General features: G+C 38.5%; 1 protein-coding gene across 3 annotated transcripts; it reads left to right on the forward strand.

The window, feature by feature from the left end:
• Nucleotides 1–9,007: 9,007 nt before the first annotated feature.
• Nucleotides 9,008–18,014, forward strand: LOC117813756 (troponin I, fast skeletal muscle-like). 3 transcript variants are annotated; one of them, XM_034684781.1, is made up of 7 exons: nucleotides 9,008–9,033; nucleotides 13,756–13,791; nucleotides 15,494–15,530; nucleotides 15,647–15,775; nucleotides 15,862–15,951; nucleotides 16,049–16,225; nucleotides 17,793–18,014. In XM_034684781.1, the coding sequence occupies exons 2-7, from the start codon at nucleotides 13,784–13,786 to the stop codon at nucleotides 17,886–17,888; spliced, it is 537 nt and encodes a 178-aa protein (XP_034540672.1). In that variant the 5' UTR covers nucleotides 9,008–9,033; nucleotides 13,756–13,783; the 3' UTR covers nucleotides 17,889–18,014. The 3 variants fall into 3 exon arrangements, with proteins under 3 accessions (XP_034540672.1, XP_034540670.1, XP_034540669.1); XM_034684779.1 differs by lacking the exon at nucleotides 9,008–9,033 and adding an exon at nucleotides 9,065–9,169; XM_034684778.1 differs by lacking the exon at nucleotides 9,008–9,033 and adding an exon at nucleotides 9,227–9,400.

The raw sequence follows: 18,014 nt of genomic DNA on the forward strand, positions 1-18,014 counted from the left end.
GTTGGGGGGAAGAAGGTGAGCTAGGATCCCAGTGTGTCAGTGTGCCAGTTCCCCCTTCTTTCACTCATCTCTTACTCGTTACGTGGTTCTCTTGCTCCTTCTCTCTGCTGGGAATCGGTCTAATGATACAAGTGTCAACAGGAAGAGGTGAAATCCTAACGGAGCAGGTTGGCGCTGGCGTGACTGTTAATCAGAATCGAGTATTCAACACAGAAAGACCTCGGTGTTGAGGAAAACCCTTTGAACCCTTAAACTAGCTAACACTACACATTTATAAAGTTCTCTAAATCCCTCTTTACACCACGTTCCTTTCATAGCAGAGCTTTCAGGAGCCAGACTATCCAGTCCCTCCAGGAAGTTGCGATTTCGCGATCGCAACCATCAACGCAAATTCAACCAATCAGCGCGATTTTTTCACGGCCTTGCAATTTTATACAATCACCGCAAATTTGACCAATTACCTCAACCTCAGCCCCTGTACGTCATCGGTTTTGTCATCAATTTCACTTCCTTAAACGTAAGTCCTCACTTGATCGGCACTTTTGAACAGCAAAACACGCACAGAGAACGGGTGAAGAGAGGACAGCAGGCAGGACAAGTGACCATGACAACGTTGTTATTTATAGATTGAGGGGCTCAGTGTTAGCTTGGTCTCTACCTGCAGCAGGTGTGCTTTATGAACCAGCTCTCCTCACCTCCATGCATCTGTCTCATCTTCATTGAGGATTTTACCCCCGGTGTGTGTTAGTGACACAGACACATCCACGGGGCGTCTGTTTACTATTTAAGGCAGTCTTTTTCAACCTTTTTTTAGCCAAGGCACATTTCATACATTAAAAAAATCCTGAGTCACACCACCAACCAAAAGTTTTACAAAATGACACATTTAGTCTCTCAATATATGAATCTATTTATCTGAGAGAGGGACTTCGGCAACTTCTTTCACTGTGTCAGGGCAAAGCATCTTATTTACAATAGCTTTTGCAGGTAGTATTATTGTCCCTGCCACAGTGTGTGGCTTTCTTAATTTGGCTAAGAGTTCAGCTACTAAGTAGCTAGCTTTGAGAGCTCTCGCAGTCACCGATGTAGTTTTTCTCAGAAAAGTTGCCTTTTCAACCACCCATATTACTCTCTTCATCCAGGTTAGAATTTTGTACAGGGCCAAGTTTGGAGTTTCATTTTTCCTTTTTGAATATTTATCCATTGCTTTTGTACGTCTACGTCTTGTCACATACACCTCTCGCACGCATCATTAATTCTATTGTCTTAAATTAACAAGGTGTGCTTCATTGCCACCCAGTGGGTGGGGAGCGCAGGTCAGTACATGGACGAGGACTGAATTACTCTGCCAGTCACTACACTGCAGACACAGACGCACTACATGGCAAATTATTTGCAGGATATGAATAATACTTTTTTGGAATAACTAAGTGAAATTTGATTATGTCCCACGGCACACCTGACGATCTGTCACGGCACACTAGTGTGCCACGGCACAGTGGTTGAAAATCACTGATTTAAGGTACTACTATTTGAGGTTTGACATCGTTGCCGCCATTACCGTAAAAAGCTCTGCGTCTACAGCTTGATTTAATCCAGTTTGGTGAAACATCAGACACATTCAGTAAGTTTTGATCAACTCCTTGTAGTCAAAGATGCAGATTAATTTCAGAGTGCCGTGAACTGCCTGTCAAGTGCCCGTCACTACGAGGTGCATTCAGGGACCGTCGTAAATGTGAAACACAGCCCTTTCATGGCATTTTTCTGTGAATCAAGAGAATCAAAAAACAGTCCCAGTGGTCACATCAAGAATGTTTTCTAAAAACAACTTTAATTTAGCGTATTTACTTGCCCCTGAGATGTTATTGGGGGAAAAAAGCAAAAAAAAAAATCCTGGAGGGACTGACTATCAGACCGTTTGAATCCCATCAGGAGCGATCACGAAAGCTGCGTCTCAGATATTTCCGATGCCAGGTTTGAAGTGCCGTCTTCCCCCCGTGAGGCTTTGACTCGATCTGACTGACGGGAGTAACTCACCACCTTCTGTTGGAGCTTTGTTTTTCTTCCTAAAAATCTATATTTGCTGGTTTGGTTGTTGGATGTTGTAGTTGTTGGGTATTAAAAAGGCGTCGTTTTTTGAACCCTGACGAAGCTACAACTCTGCTGCTCGTCACCCGGAGGACCGGAGAAAGTCGTGTTCTGGATCTGGATTCTTTTCCTTTCACAGAATCTGCTTCTCTGCTTCGTGACCTTTTCAGGCTTCTCTTTTTCTTTGTGTTGTTTTTTTTTTTTTTTGAGGTCATACTTGATGGAGGATGAACAGCCCCAACGTGTCCTCTGTGAGGAAGACTGCAGTCCCGTTCTCAGCCACAGTTCAGATCTGACTCTTCTTCTTCGGTGGTGCTGGGACCGGGACTCTGTGAACTTGAACCTCGGTGTATGCAGTGAAGCTGGGTGAAGTGCGTCTGTGGATTTTCAGTATTAGTGTGTCCGTGCCACTGAGCTGCCATTCAGGGTTTACACTGCAAAGAGAGGATTTTTGCACTACTCACAGGGTTGTTCAAAATGCAACGTGTTGTTTTTATTTTAATGCTGTTTTAATTGTTTTTGTTTTTTTAAATTATGACTGATCACATGTCACATGGAGGAGTGATAATCAGATATGAGTGCTGCGGTCACCATGTTTACTTTCCTTCAGAATCACAGCATCAAAGTGACGTTCAAGGTTTACACGCCTTTCAACACGTTAATAAAGTTTAGAAGATTAAATCAACAAAATCTAATCATCATTTAAAACTTGAAGCTGTGTTAACGCAGGAAGTCAGACTAATCGACTAGTTAAAGCTGCTGTTGGTAGGAATTAGGGATGCACCGAAATGAAAATTCTTGGCTGAAACCGAAACACCAAATAAACTATTAAATGCTTCAAAGAATAAACAAAGTTCTTGAACAAAAACCTACTTTTCAAATTTAACTAAATACTAGGAGGGATAATGTTAAATTCTACTTTTTTTTTTTAAAGATTTTTATAGATTTTTCCCATTTTAACAAAAGAAACAAAACAATAACAGTTCTCTTTACACTTACTTTATATAATTGTTGGTCAAACATTCAGATTAAATCTGGGGTTGGTGTTCAGATTTAGATCCACTCTTTGTTCTCCTGGTTAAAATGATCTTTATGTCCTGATGGTAATCAATACATAATGTGTTCTTAAAAAAGAGGTAAAAAAAAGCTGCTATCTACAGCCGGAGTAAACCTGGGAAAACACCAACCAATCACCGTTTTTGGTGCCAAAATGTTAAACCAATCAGATCCCGTCCTGCCGTTCTGCCCGCCTCCTGCAGAGCGTACATTTCCCCGGCGTTCACTCCCCGTCTCCTGCCTCTGCTTCCCCTGACTCTACTGACTGCCCCTCTCGCTCCACCTCGGGCCTGTCCCCTCTGACCCCATGAGGGGCTTTGCTCAGGACTGTAGTCCGGATCAGAGTCTAAAAAGCTCTCACCACGGGGGCTCTGACAAGCAGAAGAATGAATGACATTTAGTAAGTCCTACAGAAATGTAGATGTACTGTAGCGTCCGTCCAACAAAACAACAAGCAATGTTTGAATGAATGAAGAACTTCTCCTCTTGTCTCTCCTCTCTCCCGCTCACACACTCTACACCTCTCCTGATGCCTTCACTGACTGTCAACACTGTAGGAATTAAGAGCATCTACACTGAACAGGTTTAACAAACAGTAGAGCTGTTACAGTGTTATATATGTGTTATAACTTTCCTCCTGATATCGTGTCACCAGGACAACTGGATAATGCTAGCATGACAGTTGTGAGTGCTAACAGCAGCCATGTTTGTTTGTTTGTGTTAACTTTCACTATGAGAATGTTTTGGTGAGGACCGGTTTTGAATCAGTCACCATCATACGGTCGTGGGGGCGTCGCTTTGGAGGAGCTCTGAGGGAGGAGGGGAGGGGTTAGACGGAGTCCTGAGGAAATGCTACATTCAAATTCATGCTAGTTTTCTGAGACTACCAACCCCAGCTTTAAGACAGAAATAAATAGAAAAATATAAAATAGAATAAATAAATATTCCACCATCAAAGCTAGGGTATCTTCAAAAACAGATAAGAGAATATTAAGTCATATTGATAAAAGTGATTAAATCAATAACCAGTAAATTCTGCAGTTTATTGCAGAGCACAACGTCTCCAAGAATCATGACAACGGTTTGAAAATTCACATAAATGAATAGTCATGAAAAATCCTCCTGGAGCTTGTTAGTTCAAACCAAATCAGCCCTCATTAAGTATCTGTAATGTGCACCTGTGACCACAGGGGGCGCCAAAGCCAACACAAACTTTAATTTACAGACCTTTCAACACATCCGGCAAGCTTCTACACCTTTAATTTTTAAACCCCTTTTTTTAATTGCATATTCTTTTCCCCATCGGCGGCTTCAGTGAGATTAATTCGTACCGGACAGTCGTTAGCACCTTGATGCTAACGCCCCCCCCTGCCCGGCAGCACAGCTCAGCCGTCATGTGAGTGGTTGGATAGGAGTGAAGCTAAAAGTATGGTGCCTTCATTTGGAGTTGTTCTGTGACCGTATGGTGACATTTGCACACTTTGTATGGACTTGGACTTCACTCAGTATGTTGTAAAATGTTAAATATTTTTTGGATGTTTTTATTTTTTTGGGGCAAACTTAAGAAAACATTGATGTAAAGTTGAACTCGCTGTAATATATTTGCTGGTTGTTCTTGTACAGTACTTTGTGTTCTGCCGATATGAAAGGTGGTGAAACTTGGAGGATATATTTCACTACGTATGTTTTGATTGACATATATTACACTGAAGAAGTCAAAGTATCAGCATATTTAGTCAACCCTTCGTTGTTTCCAGTGAAAGTGGTCATATCAAACTGAATAATTTTCTTACTCGTTCTCTCAGGTGATTTCTCAGTGGCCCAGAATGTTCTCAATGCATATGATACTCAGAAATGTGAAGCGATGTGTTTTTCATGTCATGTTTCTTAAGTCAGACATAATTTGTACCATTAAAATATTTTAAAAGGATTCATGTTGTTGACAAGGAGTTTGTGTTATTTTAACAGTGACATTCATCTTTGTTTAATCTCTTCTTATGATATTGATGAAGTGCTTAACATCATTATTTTTATTCATAGAGAAACAACTCATGACAAAAGTTATTTCAGGACATTTTAGAATCATTAACCATGACTGATAAAGACTGCTACAGGCTGGTAAGGCTACTATAGGCTGCTATAACAACTGCTATAGGCTTGCTATTAGGACGGATTAAGGCTGCCATAGGCTGGTAAGGCTATATGAGGGTAAAGGCTGCTAATAAGACTGATAAAGCCTGCTTTCTGGACTGTTAAAGGCTGCTATTAGGGCAGATATAAGCTGCTATAGGCTAGTAGGGCTGCTATTGGCTGGTAAAGGCTGTTAATAGTACTGATAACAGCTGCTATAGGCTGGTAAAGGTTTGCTACTAGAACTGATAAAGGCTGTTATAGGCTGGTTAGGCTGCTATAGGCAGATAAGGGCTGCTTTTAGGATTTACAAAGGCTACTATTAGGACTGATAAAGGCTGTTAATGGGACTGATAACAGCTGCTATAGGATGCTTTCATTTAAAAGGCTGGTATAGGCTGCTATAGGCTAATGAAGGCTGCTTTTAGGACTGATAAGGCTGCTATAGGCTAGTCGGGCTCCTATAGGCTGGTAATGGGACTGATAACAGCTGCTATAGGCTAGTATGGCTTATATGGGTCGGTTAAGGTTTGCTAGTACTGATAAAGGCTGCTATAGGCTTTTAAGGCTGCTGTAGGCTTGTACAGATGGATAAAGGCTGCTATTAGGACTGATAACAGCTGCTATAGGCTGGTCAAGGCTGTTATAGGCTGCTGTAGACTGGTAAAGTATGATTAGGGCTGCTATAGGCTGGTCAAGGCTGTTATAGGCTGCTGTAGACTGGTAAAGTATGATTAGGGCTGCTATAGGCTGGTCAAGGCTGTTATAGGCTGCTGTAGACTGGTAAAGTATGATTAGGGCTGCTATAGGCTGGTTAAGGCTGTTATAGGCTGCTGTAGACTGGTAAAATATGATTAGGGCTGCTATAGGCTGGTTAAGGCTGCTACAAGGACTGATAACAGCTGCTATATGCTTCTATAGGCTGGTCAAGGCTGTTATAGGCTGCTATAGGCAGCTGTAGACTGGTAAAGTATGATTAAGGCTGCTATTAGGAATGATAAAGGCTGCTATAGGATGGTAAAGGCTGCTATAGGCTGATTAAGGCTGCTTTAAGCTGATAAAGCCAGCTATTAGGACTGATATAGGCTGATCTAGGCTGGTAAGGCTGCTATAGGCTGGTGAAAGTTCGCTATTAGGACTGATAAAGGCTGCTATAGGCTAGAAGGGCTCCGATAGGCTGGTAAAGGCTGCAAATGGGACTGATAACTGCTGCTATAGGCTTGTATGGCTTATATGGGCTGGTTAAGGTTTGCTATTAGGACTGATAAAGGCTGCTATAGGCATGTAAGGCTGTTGTAGGCTGCTGTAGGCTTGTAAAGGTTGCTATAGACGGATAAAGGCTGCTATTAGGACTGATAACAGCTGCTATAGGCTGGTAAAGTATGATTAGGGCTGCTATAGGCTGGTTAAGGCTGCTTTTAGGAGTGATAAAGACTGCTATAGGCTGGTCATTTATAGGACATACTCAGGAAACCTTGGTGGTAGCTCCCGGTCTACCTCCACATGGTTGAAGGCCCATCTTTAGATTAAATAGAACTAACCCCCCTTCATGATGTTTAAGTTCCCATGGAAATAGAAAAGGTGCCATGTGTGTGTGTTCTGTGATAGTTAGGAACGGCTTGGACCGTGCCCCGTCTAAAAGCAGCCTCCTGCCATGTGTGTGTGAACCCAGCTGTTTCATGGAGCGGTGGAGTTCTGCAGCGGCTCTGTCATCACTATAATTTCCCTTCAGCTTCATTAGGTGACGCTCATTCTTTCTATTTCGGTAAAGCCCTCTCAGCACATCTCTTCTGAAAGCGACTGATGGATTTAGACTTGTGCTGGCTGTGAAAACAATTAATACACTGCTGCACATTCTCCTTACAGAGAAGTGTCTGCCTCCAGGAGACACAAACACCAACAACAAGAACGTGGAAACATACCAACAGAACATGCATCCTCTACATCTTTACCTAACAGTGCTAACTTATTTATTCACTCTTTAATATCTGTGTGAAAATGTTAAATAGTAACAGTTATCTCTACTTTAGGGACTCCCTGGTGTTTGTGGACGGTTTGCGTGTTCGTGGTTTCACATGCTGCAGTTCGTCCGTCAGCAGCAGCCATCACTGACCCCCCCCGATGGTTCCTTTAGCTCACCCCTCTCAGAGAGGAACACAAGAACAAATACTTTTAATGCTTCTGTCTCAAATTTACTCCAATCACACATTTAATCATTTCTACAATGAAGACATTTAAGTCCATTTAAAAAACATCAAACTGATTTTAAAAATATATTTTAAGTTCCAATTCCCCAATAAAATAAATAATATATAACAAATATTTTACAAAATAAATAATTATAAATAGATCATTATAATAAATATATAGCATCATAAATAATTAAAAATAAATAATATATAATAAATATTTTACATTATATATAATTATACATAGATCATTATAATACATATATAGTAGTATAAATAATTAAAAAATAAATAATTATAATATATTAATTACAGTATTAATAATTATAATAAATATATTACAAAATAAATAATTATAAATAGATAATTATAATAAATATATAGCATCATAAATAATTTAAAAAAAATGATATATAATAAATATTTTACATTATATATTATTATACATAGATCATTATAATACATATATAGTACTATAAATAATTAAAAATAAATAATTATAATATATATATTACAGTATTAATAATTATAATAAATATATTACAGTATAAATAATTATAAAAAGAAAATTATAATAAATATATAGCATCATAAATAATTAAAAATAAATAATATATAATAAATATTTTACATTATATATAATTATACATAGATCATTATAATACATATATAGTAGTATAAATAATTAAAAATAAATAATTATAATAAATATATTACAGTATAAATAATTATAAAAAGAAAATTATAATAAATATATAGCATCATAAATAATAATAATAAATATATTACAGTATAAACAATTAGAAATGAATATTTCTTAGGGTTTTAGTTTTGACATTAATTTAAAAAAAATGTTTTAATTCAGTAGTGTTTGAATTTAGAGTTGTTGTTTTTTGTTGGTGTTTTAAAAAAATAATTCTAATAAAGAATGGACATTTATATATATATATATATATATTTTTTTTTCTAACCCTAACCAAACCAGGACACTAGTATTAATTTTGGATGTTTTTAATGTTTTGCACGAATCTTTTGAATTTATTTGTACTTTTTTTTTTGTCATATTAAGAGTTAATTTGAAAATTTGTCATGACATTTACTACTGAAGAATAATAATTGGAGTTGTAATCTCAGGGAATCACAAAAAATATTATATTTAAAATGTTTAGGAACTTTTTTAAGTGTTTAAAGAGTGAAAATTGTGCTCGTAAAAGCAGCTGCAGGAAAACAAAGGAATTGAGGAAAGATCCTCCAACATATATTCATGAAGGCGTTTAAAAGTAAACATCCCAGTTCTGTTCTGTACTCTTTAAATATCTGACAGTGTCTGATTTCTTCCACATTCTCACTCTTTAGTAATCAAAGTTATGATCCTGTGAGGTCTTTGTTGGGAGCGTTCCCCTCTCTCTGAGCAGCTTCTCCTACCAGCTGCTTCATATCATCCTCTGAGTGTGTCTTAAATGTCTTTCATGAAACTCCACTCGGGCTTCTTCTGCCCATCCACCTGCTGCGCCCTCAACTTTCATCACATCCCCACTTTCCCTCCACAGCCCGGCTTTTTATCCACACAGTAATCTCTGAATCTTTACATCTTACTGATTTGCTTCTTTTCTTTAGTGGTGATTTAATCTCCAGCTTCACGAGAAGATTCGTTTTGAAGGATGTGGAGGAATAATGCAATCTGCAGAACAATCCAGAGGAAGCAGGTTATTAATAATGAGGAGGCAGGGAGGAGGTTTTTTGGGGGTGAAGGGGGGGTCAGAGATTGTGTTTCAGGAGCTGGTGAGCCCATTGGTGTGTTAGAAAATCAACTTCCATAAAGAGAAGATGGAGTTTCCTCTTCCTTTGGGGAATGCAATATAAACCAAGTAATTACACCAAAACTGAGCAGCTTCCTTAAACTGTCGCTCTGTCCGCTTTGAGTCTTCGAATTAAAGGTAAGAAATCTTCGTCTGCTCGGCTGATGATCTGCAAAAGAAGACAATCACTTTGTCTTCTTGGTTGCACGTTTATAAAGACGTATTGTTTTGATATCCTGTTTGCACGCTGGTGAAACAGACGGGTGTATCTGAGCGTGTTCCTGCAGGATGATGGGAGTTCTGATGATGCTGATGACTGAGGAGCTGCTGGATGTTAAAATGGTTCAGTTTTTGGGGTGAAGCGTGATGAGATGCGTTGGTGTAAATGGACTCTTGAGTGTGAAAGTGATAGCCTCTCAGTTTTCAGAGTCCAGTCTGTCTGAGAGAATGTTTCGTACGTTAACGTTTGCTGGAAACGTGACCTCGAACAATCTGTGCTTTCAGTTCGACTTCCAGATGAAACCTTCGTGCACGAAAGCCTTAAAGAGAATATAACATCCTTTAATTGATGTTGTTTTTATCTGATGGACTGTTTGTGAAGTGTTTGCATTGTTTGCTGATTTATAGATTATTCCATGTTGTTGGATTTTCCTTCCCTGGGACCACACATGTGAATTAGCTTGCTAGCTAACAGTCAAACACACGCAACTTAAACGCAGTGTTCAAACCAAAAGTCACGTGTCACGAAAAATCACACGACTGATAACTTAATTTCTACCGAAGAAGTGTTGATGTTTGATTTTAGCCGAGCTGAAGATGTTTGAGGAGCTCTAACCAGATTTTTCATCTCGTGTTCGTGGCTTTGTTAGCTCACAAATTAGCATTTAAGCCCTATTTTTTAATATTAGCATAGAATCAAATCAACAAAGTAGTTTTTCTGAGTAATCTTTGAAAAGTTGTACATGTCAGCTCTTTGATTATTTTAATTCAGGTGTCTGGATTTTGTTTCATAATTCCACAGTGGTTCAAGGTGCTAGCTTAAAATGTATAAATGTTAAAGGTTCCATCATTTCACAGTAAATTAACATCAGGGTTTCATCATCTCAGGATTTTTTATTCTCTAGTTTAGTTTCCATCAGAATCTCCTCCTGTAGAGTCAAATAACTGCTCAATGCCAGGCTGAAATATATATTTATTTATTTTATTAAAATGTTGTTTAAGTCTTTCTAAGTTTTCTTGCAACTGACATCACTTCTTTACGCTGATGGTTCTCTGCTTTCTCTTCTTATCACGTAGATTTAATGAGTTGTTTATGTTTTTGAATTCAAAGATACATTATGTTGACTCATTTATCATTTTTTTTTAGAGTTCTGAAATCCTATTTTCGATCATTTTAATGCCAGTGTCCTCATTTTAACTTCTTTATAACTTGTGCATCACTTCTTTACGCTGATGATTCTCTGCTTTAACATGTAAACGTAGTTCAATGAAGTGTTTTATCCATGCATTTGAACACATGTTTATATATGTGATAAAGTTAAAAATATATATATGAGTCATACATTTAATTCAACAACAGGTATAGAGGCTAACACAGACAGTTATTTATTTATCTTTTTTTTTCCTGAAAAAGCATAAAGGACTAAAACTTTACTGACTTTACAGACTAAAACAAACAAACAGAAAGACAACCCAACAATTGTGATGTTAAAAAATAAAAAAAAACATATAATCTTATTTATTATTATTTCAAATTAAGTTTCTTTTTTAAAGTTACTTAAAGCTCCTGTGAGGAACTCTCTGTCCGTGTTGATTTTGGCTCCCCTTGTGGACAAAGTGATACCTCTTATTTACTGAGTTAGTCCTGTACATGTGTGAAATCACACCCTGCACTCTTTTAACAGCCTAATAACTCTCTTTACTGTGGAAAAAGCCTTTATTGTCAATTCCTGCAATTTTATACAACTCGTCAATCCCTTTATACGCTGATGATGTTGTGATTTAACTTGGTAATATAGATTTAATGAGGTTGTTTAGCTTGATGGGACCAGAAAAGGAATAAACCTTCTATTAATTATACAATTGCAGGTTTTTGGATAAATATAAAAATGATAGAAACCTATTTTTATTATCAATATTTCTTAAAGGTGACATATCATGCAAAATTGACTTTTTAATGGTTCTCTCCCTGAAATCTGTGTCCCTGTCTACAAACCCCCTGAGAATGAAAAAGACTCCATTCTGCCCCTGTTCTGATTTCTCCACCTTTCTGTAAATGTGTGCTGAAACCAGCCGTTTCACTTTTCAGTGTTTTTCATACGTCACAACGCCATCCGGTCTGTAACAGGAAGTCAGAGCTCGGAGCTTGTTCAGCCCATAGACTGTATAAAATACAACTCAACCCCTCCTCCGTTTTTCATTCCCTGCACACATGTGTGCTAACAAGGAGCTTAGGAGGGAGGCATGCTAGTTGTAGGCTGTCTTAATAAACACAAAGGTCGCTTTGACTCCCCACGTCTGCAGATTTGAAGATCTAGTGGATGAGTTTTATTTATCATGGATAAGTGCTAGCGCTAGTTAGCATAGCTACATAGCTACATGTCGTAGCTGTGTACCAAGACACACGTCTACATACTGACAAATAAAACAACAAGTAAAGTAAACATGTAAGACCATTAAAAAATGCCCCAAAAAAATACTTTAATCCCACATTTCAACAATTAAGTTTATTTAAAAGCATCCAATTGATTTTTTATACAACTCGTCAATCCCTTTATACGCTGATGATACTGTGATTTAACTTGGTAATATAGATTTAATGAGGTTGTTTAGCTTGATGGGACCAGAAGAGAAATAAACCTTCTATTAATTATACAATTACAGGTTTTTGGATAAATATGAAAATCATAAAAACCTATATTTATTATTTATTTTTCTTAAAGTGAACATGTAAGACCATTAAAATGTTTTTAAAATGCCAAAAAAAAAATACTCAAATCCCACATTTCAACAATTAAGTTTATTTAAAAGCATCCAATTGATTTTTTAAAATATTTTAAAGCTGCTATGAGGAACTTTTGATTTATATAATTTAGGCGCCCCCTTGTGGACAAAGTGATACCTCTTATCTCTTGTTCTGTACATGCAAAAGTAATGTTTTCAACAAAAACCTCACCCTGCTGTCTTTTAACAGCCAGATGTATCACTCAATGATTATTTGCCATGAAGGCTGTTTCTAAAGCCAAATGTCAATCATGTGGTCTGACACCTACCCCCCTCTTAGTGGTTTAAGGCATTAAAACTGACAACAGAGAAGGTATCAGTGTTGTTGTTTATGGTTTTGTTTGCTTTTGAAGGTCATAAAGAGGCATCAGTGTCGGTTTCAGTCTGTTTCTCAGGTGATGAAAAACTCCTCATAGTGCCTTTAAGTTGGCTTCAATAAATGACATTATAAATAATTAGAAATACATAATTCCCAGAGTTTTTGTTGTGATATTAACTTTTTTTAATTGATTTAGTTTTTTTTTTCCCATACTAATTTTCAGAAGGTGTTTTTTAATTTATTTAAAAAGACAAACTATGTCATCTTTAATTATTTCCATCCCTTTGTCCCAGAGGGGAAATCATGGCTCACATATTTCAGGTGTTTTGGGATCCGACAGCCGTTAGGTCTCTGTTCCTCGTTTGGATGAACTGATCGTTGATGTGGATTGTTTTGCTCGCTCTCTATTTCCAGAGAGGATGAACTATGTCTCTGTCACTTCAGACATGTTAAGTACCAACAGAGACGGTATCAAGTGTGTCCTGATAATCTTCCAGAAGACAGAGCTTTCATGACAGGGAGCCCACAGGGACAAATGGACCCAAGATTCTTGTCCAAGTTTAGACCAGAAGGTTTTCCTTCAGACAAACAGTTGATGCTCGCTGACGGTGTCACGTTTCGTCTGAGTGGAGTCATCATCCCAGACCTCCATCATCAACCTGACCCAAAATTCACCTTCTTTAAAGCTGGGGTTGTTAGTCAGACTTAGATCCACTTTTTGTTCTCCTGGTTAAAATGATCTTTATGTCCTGATGGTAATCAATTCATAATGTGTTCTTAAAAAAGAGGTAAAAAAAGCTGCTATCTACAGCCGGAGTAAACCTGGGAAAACACCAACCAATCACTGTTTTTGGGTCCCAAAATGTTAAACCAATCAGACCCCGTCCTCCCGTTCTGCCCGCCTCCTGCAGAGCGTACATTTCCTGTTTCTTTGTGTTTTTAACATTCACCATGAGAATGTTTTGGTGTTTTCTCACCGCTGAGTGAGACATGAGTTGACGTAGTGCAAAACAGAGTCCTGAGGAAATGCTACATTCAAATTCATGCTAGTTTTCCGTGACTACCAACCCCAGCTTTAAGTTTCACTTGTATCTGTTTCTGAGATACTTTCCTTACTGATATTACCTCCATGTGTGTGTTATAACCTGAACATCATGTTTTTTTTCTGCAGGCTGTGAAGCTCAACAAACACCGCCAAGATGTCAGAGTGAGTCATTCTGCCCTCATGTTTTTCATATGCATAAAAAAATGGAATCAAAGTTGATTTTTCCTGGTAAAAATAAATGTTTAGTTTTTCATTTTACCTCAAAGACTTTTCCAAAATCAACTCTTTTGTAAGCGTATTGTAGAATCTGTGAATTAAAGGTTCACATTTTAATCCAGAGGGGTAATGTCAGTCAATCAATCTTTATTTGTATAGCGCCAAATCACAACAAACATTATCTCAAGACTCTTTTACAAACAGAGCAGGTCTAGACCACTCTATGTCAAATTATGAACAGAGACCCAACACCAAGACAGGGTAAGACTCAGTCTGACCCCACCTTAATCCACCATGAGCATTGCACCTCACAGTATTTAGCAAGTCAAAGCGGAGAGGACAAACTTCCTTTAACAGTCAGAAACCTCCAGCAGGACCAGACTCATGTTAGACAGCCATCTGCTGAGACCGAATGTATGGTTAGCAGGTAGTTATCAGAGGAGTATTGTCTCACCCTGAAGGTGTTCTCTTTCCCATTACTACCTGATAATCATACATAATCCCACTTATTACCTGGCTACTAACTTAAGATACAAACACGTTGGTAAAAATATTGATTAAAGATGATTTTATTGATTTAAAGTGATTTATATAAACGGTTATTAATCCTACGTCAGTGATCGTTCCATGGTGATGGATTCTTCTCTGCCTGTTGTGGTGGATTGAACATGAACCTGTCCTCATTCAGCTCTCCTTCTTCTCTGAGCTCTGCGGTTCACACACCTTTAAAAAAGAAACTAATCCTGCTGCTATCATCACCACCGCTCAGGGTTTAACTTTCTTTGGAGAGATGGCTAACCTAAAGTTTTTACCTCACATTACAGTCTAGGTCAGGGCTATTCAATTAAATATTTTGTCAGGATGGATTTTCATACTAAGGACATGAGCTGGGCTGGACATTTTTAGCAGACAGTGAGCAAAGTTAACCATTTAAAAAGAAAAACAAAAAGATAAGATAACAAACACACTGGATGTTCATTAATGTATTGCCAAAAGGGCAGAAACACAATAAAAGAGCAGCACTTAAACTAAACCTATGCTGAAATACTGCCTCTTTAAATTTTACATTTTAAACACATAACTTCAACACATTTTGACAGGTTGTATTGCACATGTTAAGCACATGTTAAGGTGCATATGAGCAAAAACAAAAACATAGTGCAGATTAGGAACTCCATATTTTGTTTTGGTCACATCTGAAAGTGCATAAAAAAGTAACTTCCTTAACAGCAACTTTTCAGAACTTGAGGTCTTTTTCTTCTTTTAAAATAACATAAAACAGTTTTTCCCTGTCCATATTTGTTCCCATCTGAGACAGTCACAACTTCAGGACATATAATAAAAAAAATTAAAAAGTGGACACAGTGACACTTTCCTTTGAAATGAAATAAAGACCCAGCTGACATCAAAGCGCACAATAAAGCGCAATTAAGTGAAATAACTGTGAGAACAAAATGTCTTTCTTAAATGTTAAACTTTCTCTCGTTTTCTGATTTGACATGACGTGTGATCAGTTTGTTAGCGAAAGTTAATAACCATTGTCAAGGGCTTCTGACCAATCAGAATCAAGCATCTTACACAACTGGACGATCAGTGAGAAAGCCGGGTGATGAAATGTAAATAAATGTGTGTTTCTCTGATTCCTCAGGAGAAAGATCTCCTCGAGTCGTAAGCATCAGCTGAAGGTAAAAGATCTTTAATTTTGTACAATGTTGATTCAAATATTAGAGATTTAGATGTCGCTGCTGATGTAGGAACAAATCTTCTCATTTTACATCAGTGTTTGATTTCTTCCTGGCAGAGTTTGATGCTCTCCATCGCCAAAGGTATCCTGGAGGATGAAGAGAGGGAGCAAGAGCAGGAGAGGAGGAGGTACATGGACGAGAACTGTCCTGCCATTTCTATGCCCAGGAACATGCAGGAGCTGCAGGTACCTGTTACTGTAATACACCACTACAACATCCACTGATGCTTCTGTTCTGTGTTTGATGTCTGAACGGATCTTCTGTTCTTCAGGAGCTGGCGAGGGAGATCCACCACAAGATCGACGTGATCGACGAGGAGCGGTACAACCTGGAGATGAAAGTCTCTAAAACCAACAAAGAGGTAGACGACAGGAACAGACAGACCTCAGTTAGTCCTGAAGCTGCTCAAAGTAAATCCAGACTCAGTTTAACATTTCTATACCATGACACATTTCCAGATTGATGACCTGAGGATCAAAGTCCAGGACCTGATGGGCAAGTTCAAGAAGCCCGTCTTGAGGAAAGTACGTATGTCAGCTGACGCCATGCTGAAGGCTCTGCTGGGCTCCAAACACACGGTCAACCTGGACCTGAGGGCCAACCTGAAGCAGGTCAAGAAGGAGGTCAAAGAGGAGGTGAGGATCAATCAATCTTTATTTATGAAGCACCAAGTCCCAAAAAGTCTTTCCAAACAGAGCAGGTCTAGACCGTCCTCTATGTTCTATTATCAACAAAGACCCAACATCAAGACCGGATCAGATCCAGTCCCATCTTCCAGACAGGACTCAGTCTGATCTCATCTTAATCCACCATGAGCAGAGCACTTTGCAGCATTTAGCAAGTTACAGTGGCAAGGACAAACTTCCTTTAACAGGCAGAGACCTCCAGCAGGACCAGACTCATGTTAGACACACATCTGCTGAGACCGTGTTGGAGAGAGGGATAGAGGGAGATGAAGAGAGAGAGAGAGATGATAGTGGGGAGACGGATAGTAGTAGTTGTAGCAGCTGGAGTCTGGACCACGTCCACAGCAGCAGAGATCCAGAGGAACCTACGAGACAAGGGAGCTCAGGGACTCCAGAAAGGTCTAAGAAAAGAGGGAAGAGAGGGAGACCAGAAGAAAGAAAAAGAGGAGAGGAAATGGTGAAGGAATGACAGAAGGAAAGGAGGGGATAAGAAAAGGAGACATCAAGGATGAAGAAACATGGAAAGAACAAAGAAAGAAAGAAGCAAAGGAAAGGAGAGAAAGAAAGAAGGAATTAAAGAAAGAAAGAAAGAAAGAAAGAAGGAAGGAAGGAAAGAAGGAAGGAAAGGAAAAGGGGAGTAAAAGAAAGAAAGAAAGAAAGAAAGAAGCAAAGGAAAGGAGAGAAAGAAAGAAGGAATTAAAGAAAGAAAGAAAGAAAGAAAGAAGGAAGGAAGGAAAGAAGGAAGGAAAGGAAAAGGGGAGTAAAAGAAAGAAAGAAGGAAATAAAGAAAAAGGAAGGAAAGGAAAAGGGAGTAAAAGAAAGAAAGAAGGAAAGAGAGAAGGAAGGAAGGAAAGGAAACGGGGAGTAAAAGAAAGAAAGAAGGAAAGAGAGAAGGAAGGAAGGAAAGGAAACGGGGAGTAAAAGAAAGAAAGAAGGAAAGAAAGAAGGAAGGAAAGGAAAAAGGGAGTAAAAGAAAGGAAGAAGGAAAGAAAGAAGGAAAGAAAGAAAGAAGGAAAGAAAGAAAGAAAGAAAGAAAGAAAGAAAGAAGGAAAGAAAGAAAAAGGAAGGCAGGAAGGAAGGCAGGAAAGGAAGGAAGGAAAGAAGGAATGAGAGAAAGAAGGAAAAAAAGAAAGAAAGAAGGAAAGAAGGAAAGAAGGAAAGGAAAAAGGAAAAAAAGAAAGAAAGAAGGAAAGAAAGAAAGAAGGAAAGAAGGAAAGAATGACAGACCCAAAAAGCAGAGATCCAGAGGAACCTACGAGACAAGGGAGCTCAGGGACTCCAGAAAGGTCTATGGTTAGTAACTTTAATGGGACAGGAAGAGTTAAAGTGAGAGAAAGGCAGAGAGAGGAGAGAGAGGGAAAGACAGGATCCCAGTGTGTCAGTCTAAGCCTATAGCAGCAGAACTAAGACCTGGTCCAAGCCTGATCCAGCTCTAACTATAAGCTTTAGGAGACTGTGACGGACTGAATAAAGACCTTCAGAGACAGTCTCACATTCTGACCCTCTCCTGTTTCAGGATAAGGAGCTGCGTGACGTCGGGGACTGGCGTAAAAACATTGAAGACAAATCGGGAATGGACGGCAGGAAGAAGATGTTTGAGGCCGAGGCTTAAATCAGTCTGATTCAACATGTTGCAGTGACTCAGTCCCTGTTCTCACTGACCGCTTCAATCAGGAAACATTTTGAATTATGGTGTAAAGTGTAGAATCCTCCAACCAATAAACAGCTGCTCAGAGAG

This window comes from Notolabrus celidotus, chromosome 6, assembly GCF_009762535.1.
Source record: "Notolabrus celidotus isolate fNotCel1 chromosome 6, fNotCel1.pri, whole genome shotgun sequence".
In the NCBI taxonomy this organism is placed as follows: Eukaryota; Metazoa; Chordata; class Actinopteri; order Labriformes; family Labridae; genus Notolabrus; species Notolabrus celidotus.

What these genes read in the sequence shown, in the direction of transcription:
- LOC117813756 (XM_034684781.1), top strand. An exon ending in GGAACATGCAGGAGCTGCAG is followed by an intron (nt 15,776 to 15,861) that starts GTACCTGTTACT and finishes TCTGTTCTTCAG; the next exon opens with GAGCTGGCGAGGGAGATCCA. An exon ending in AGAAGGAGGTCAAAGAGGAG is followed by an intron (nt 16,226 to 17,792) that starts GTGAGGATCAAT and finishes CTCCTGTTTCAG; the next exon opens with GATAAGGAGCTGCGTGACGT.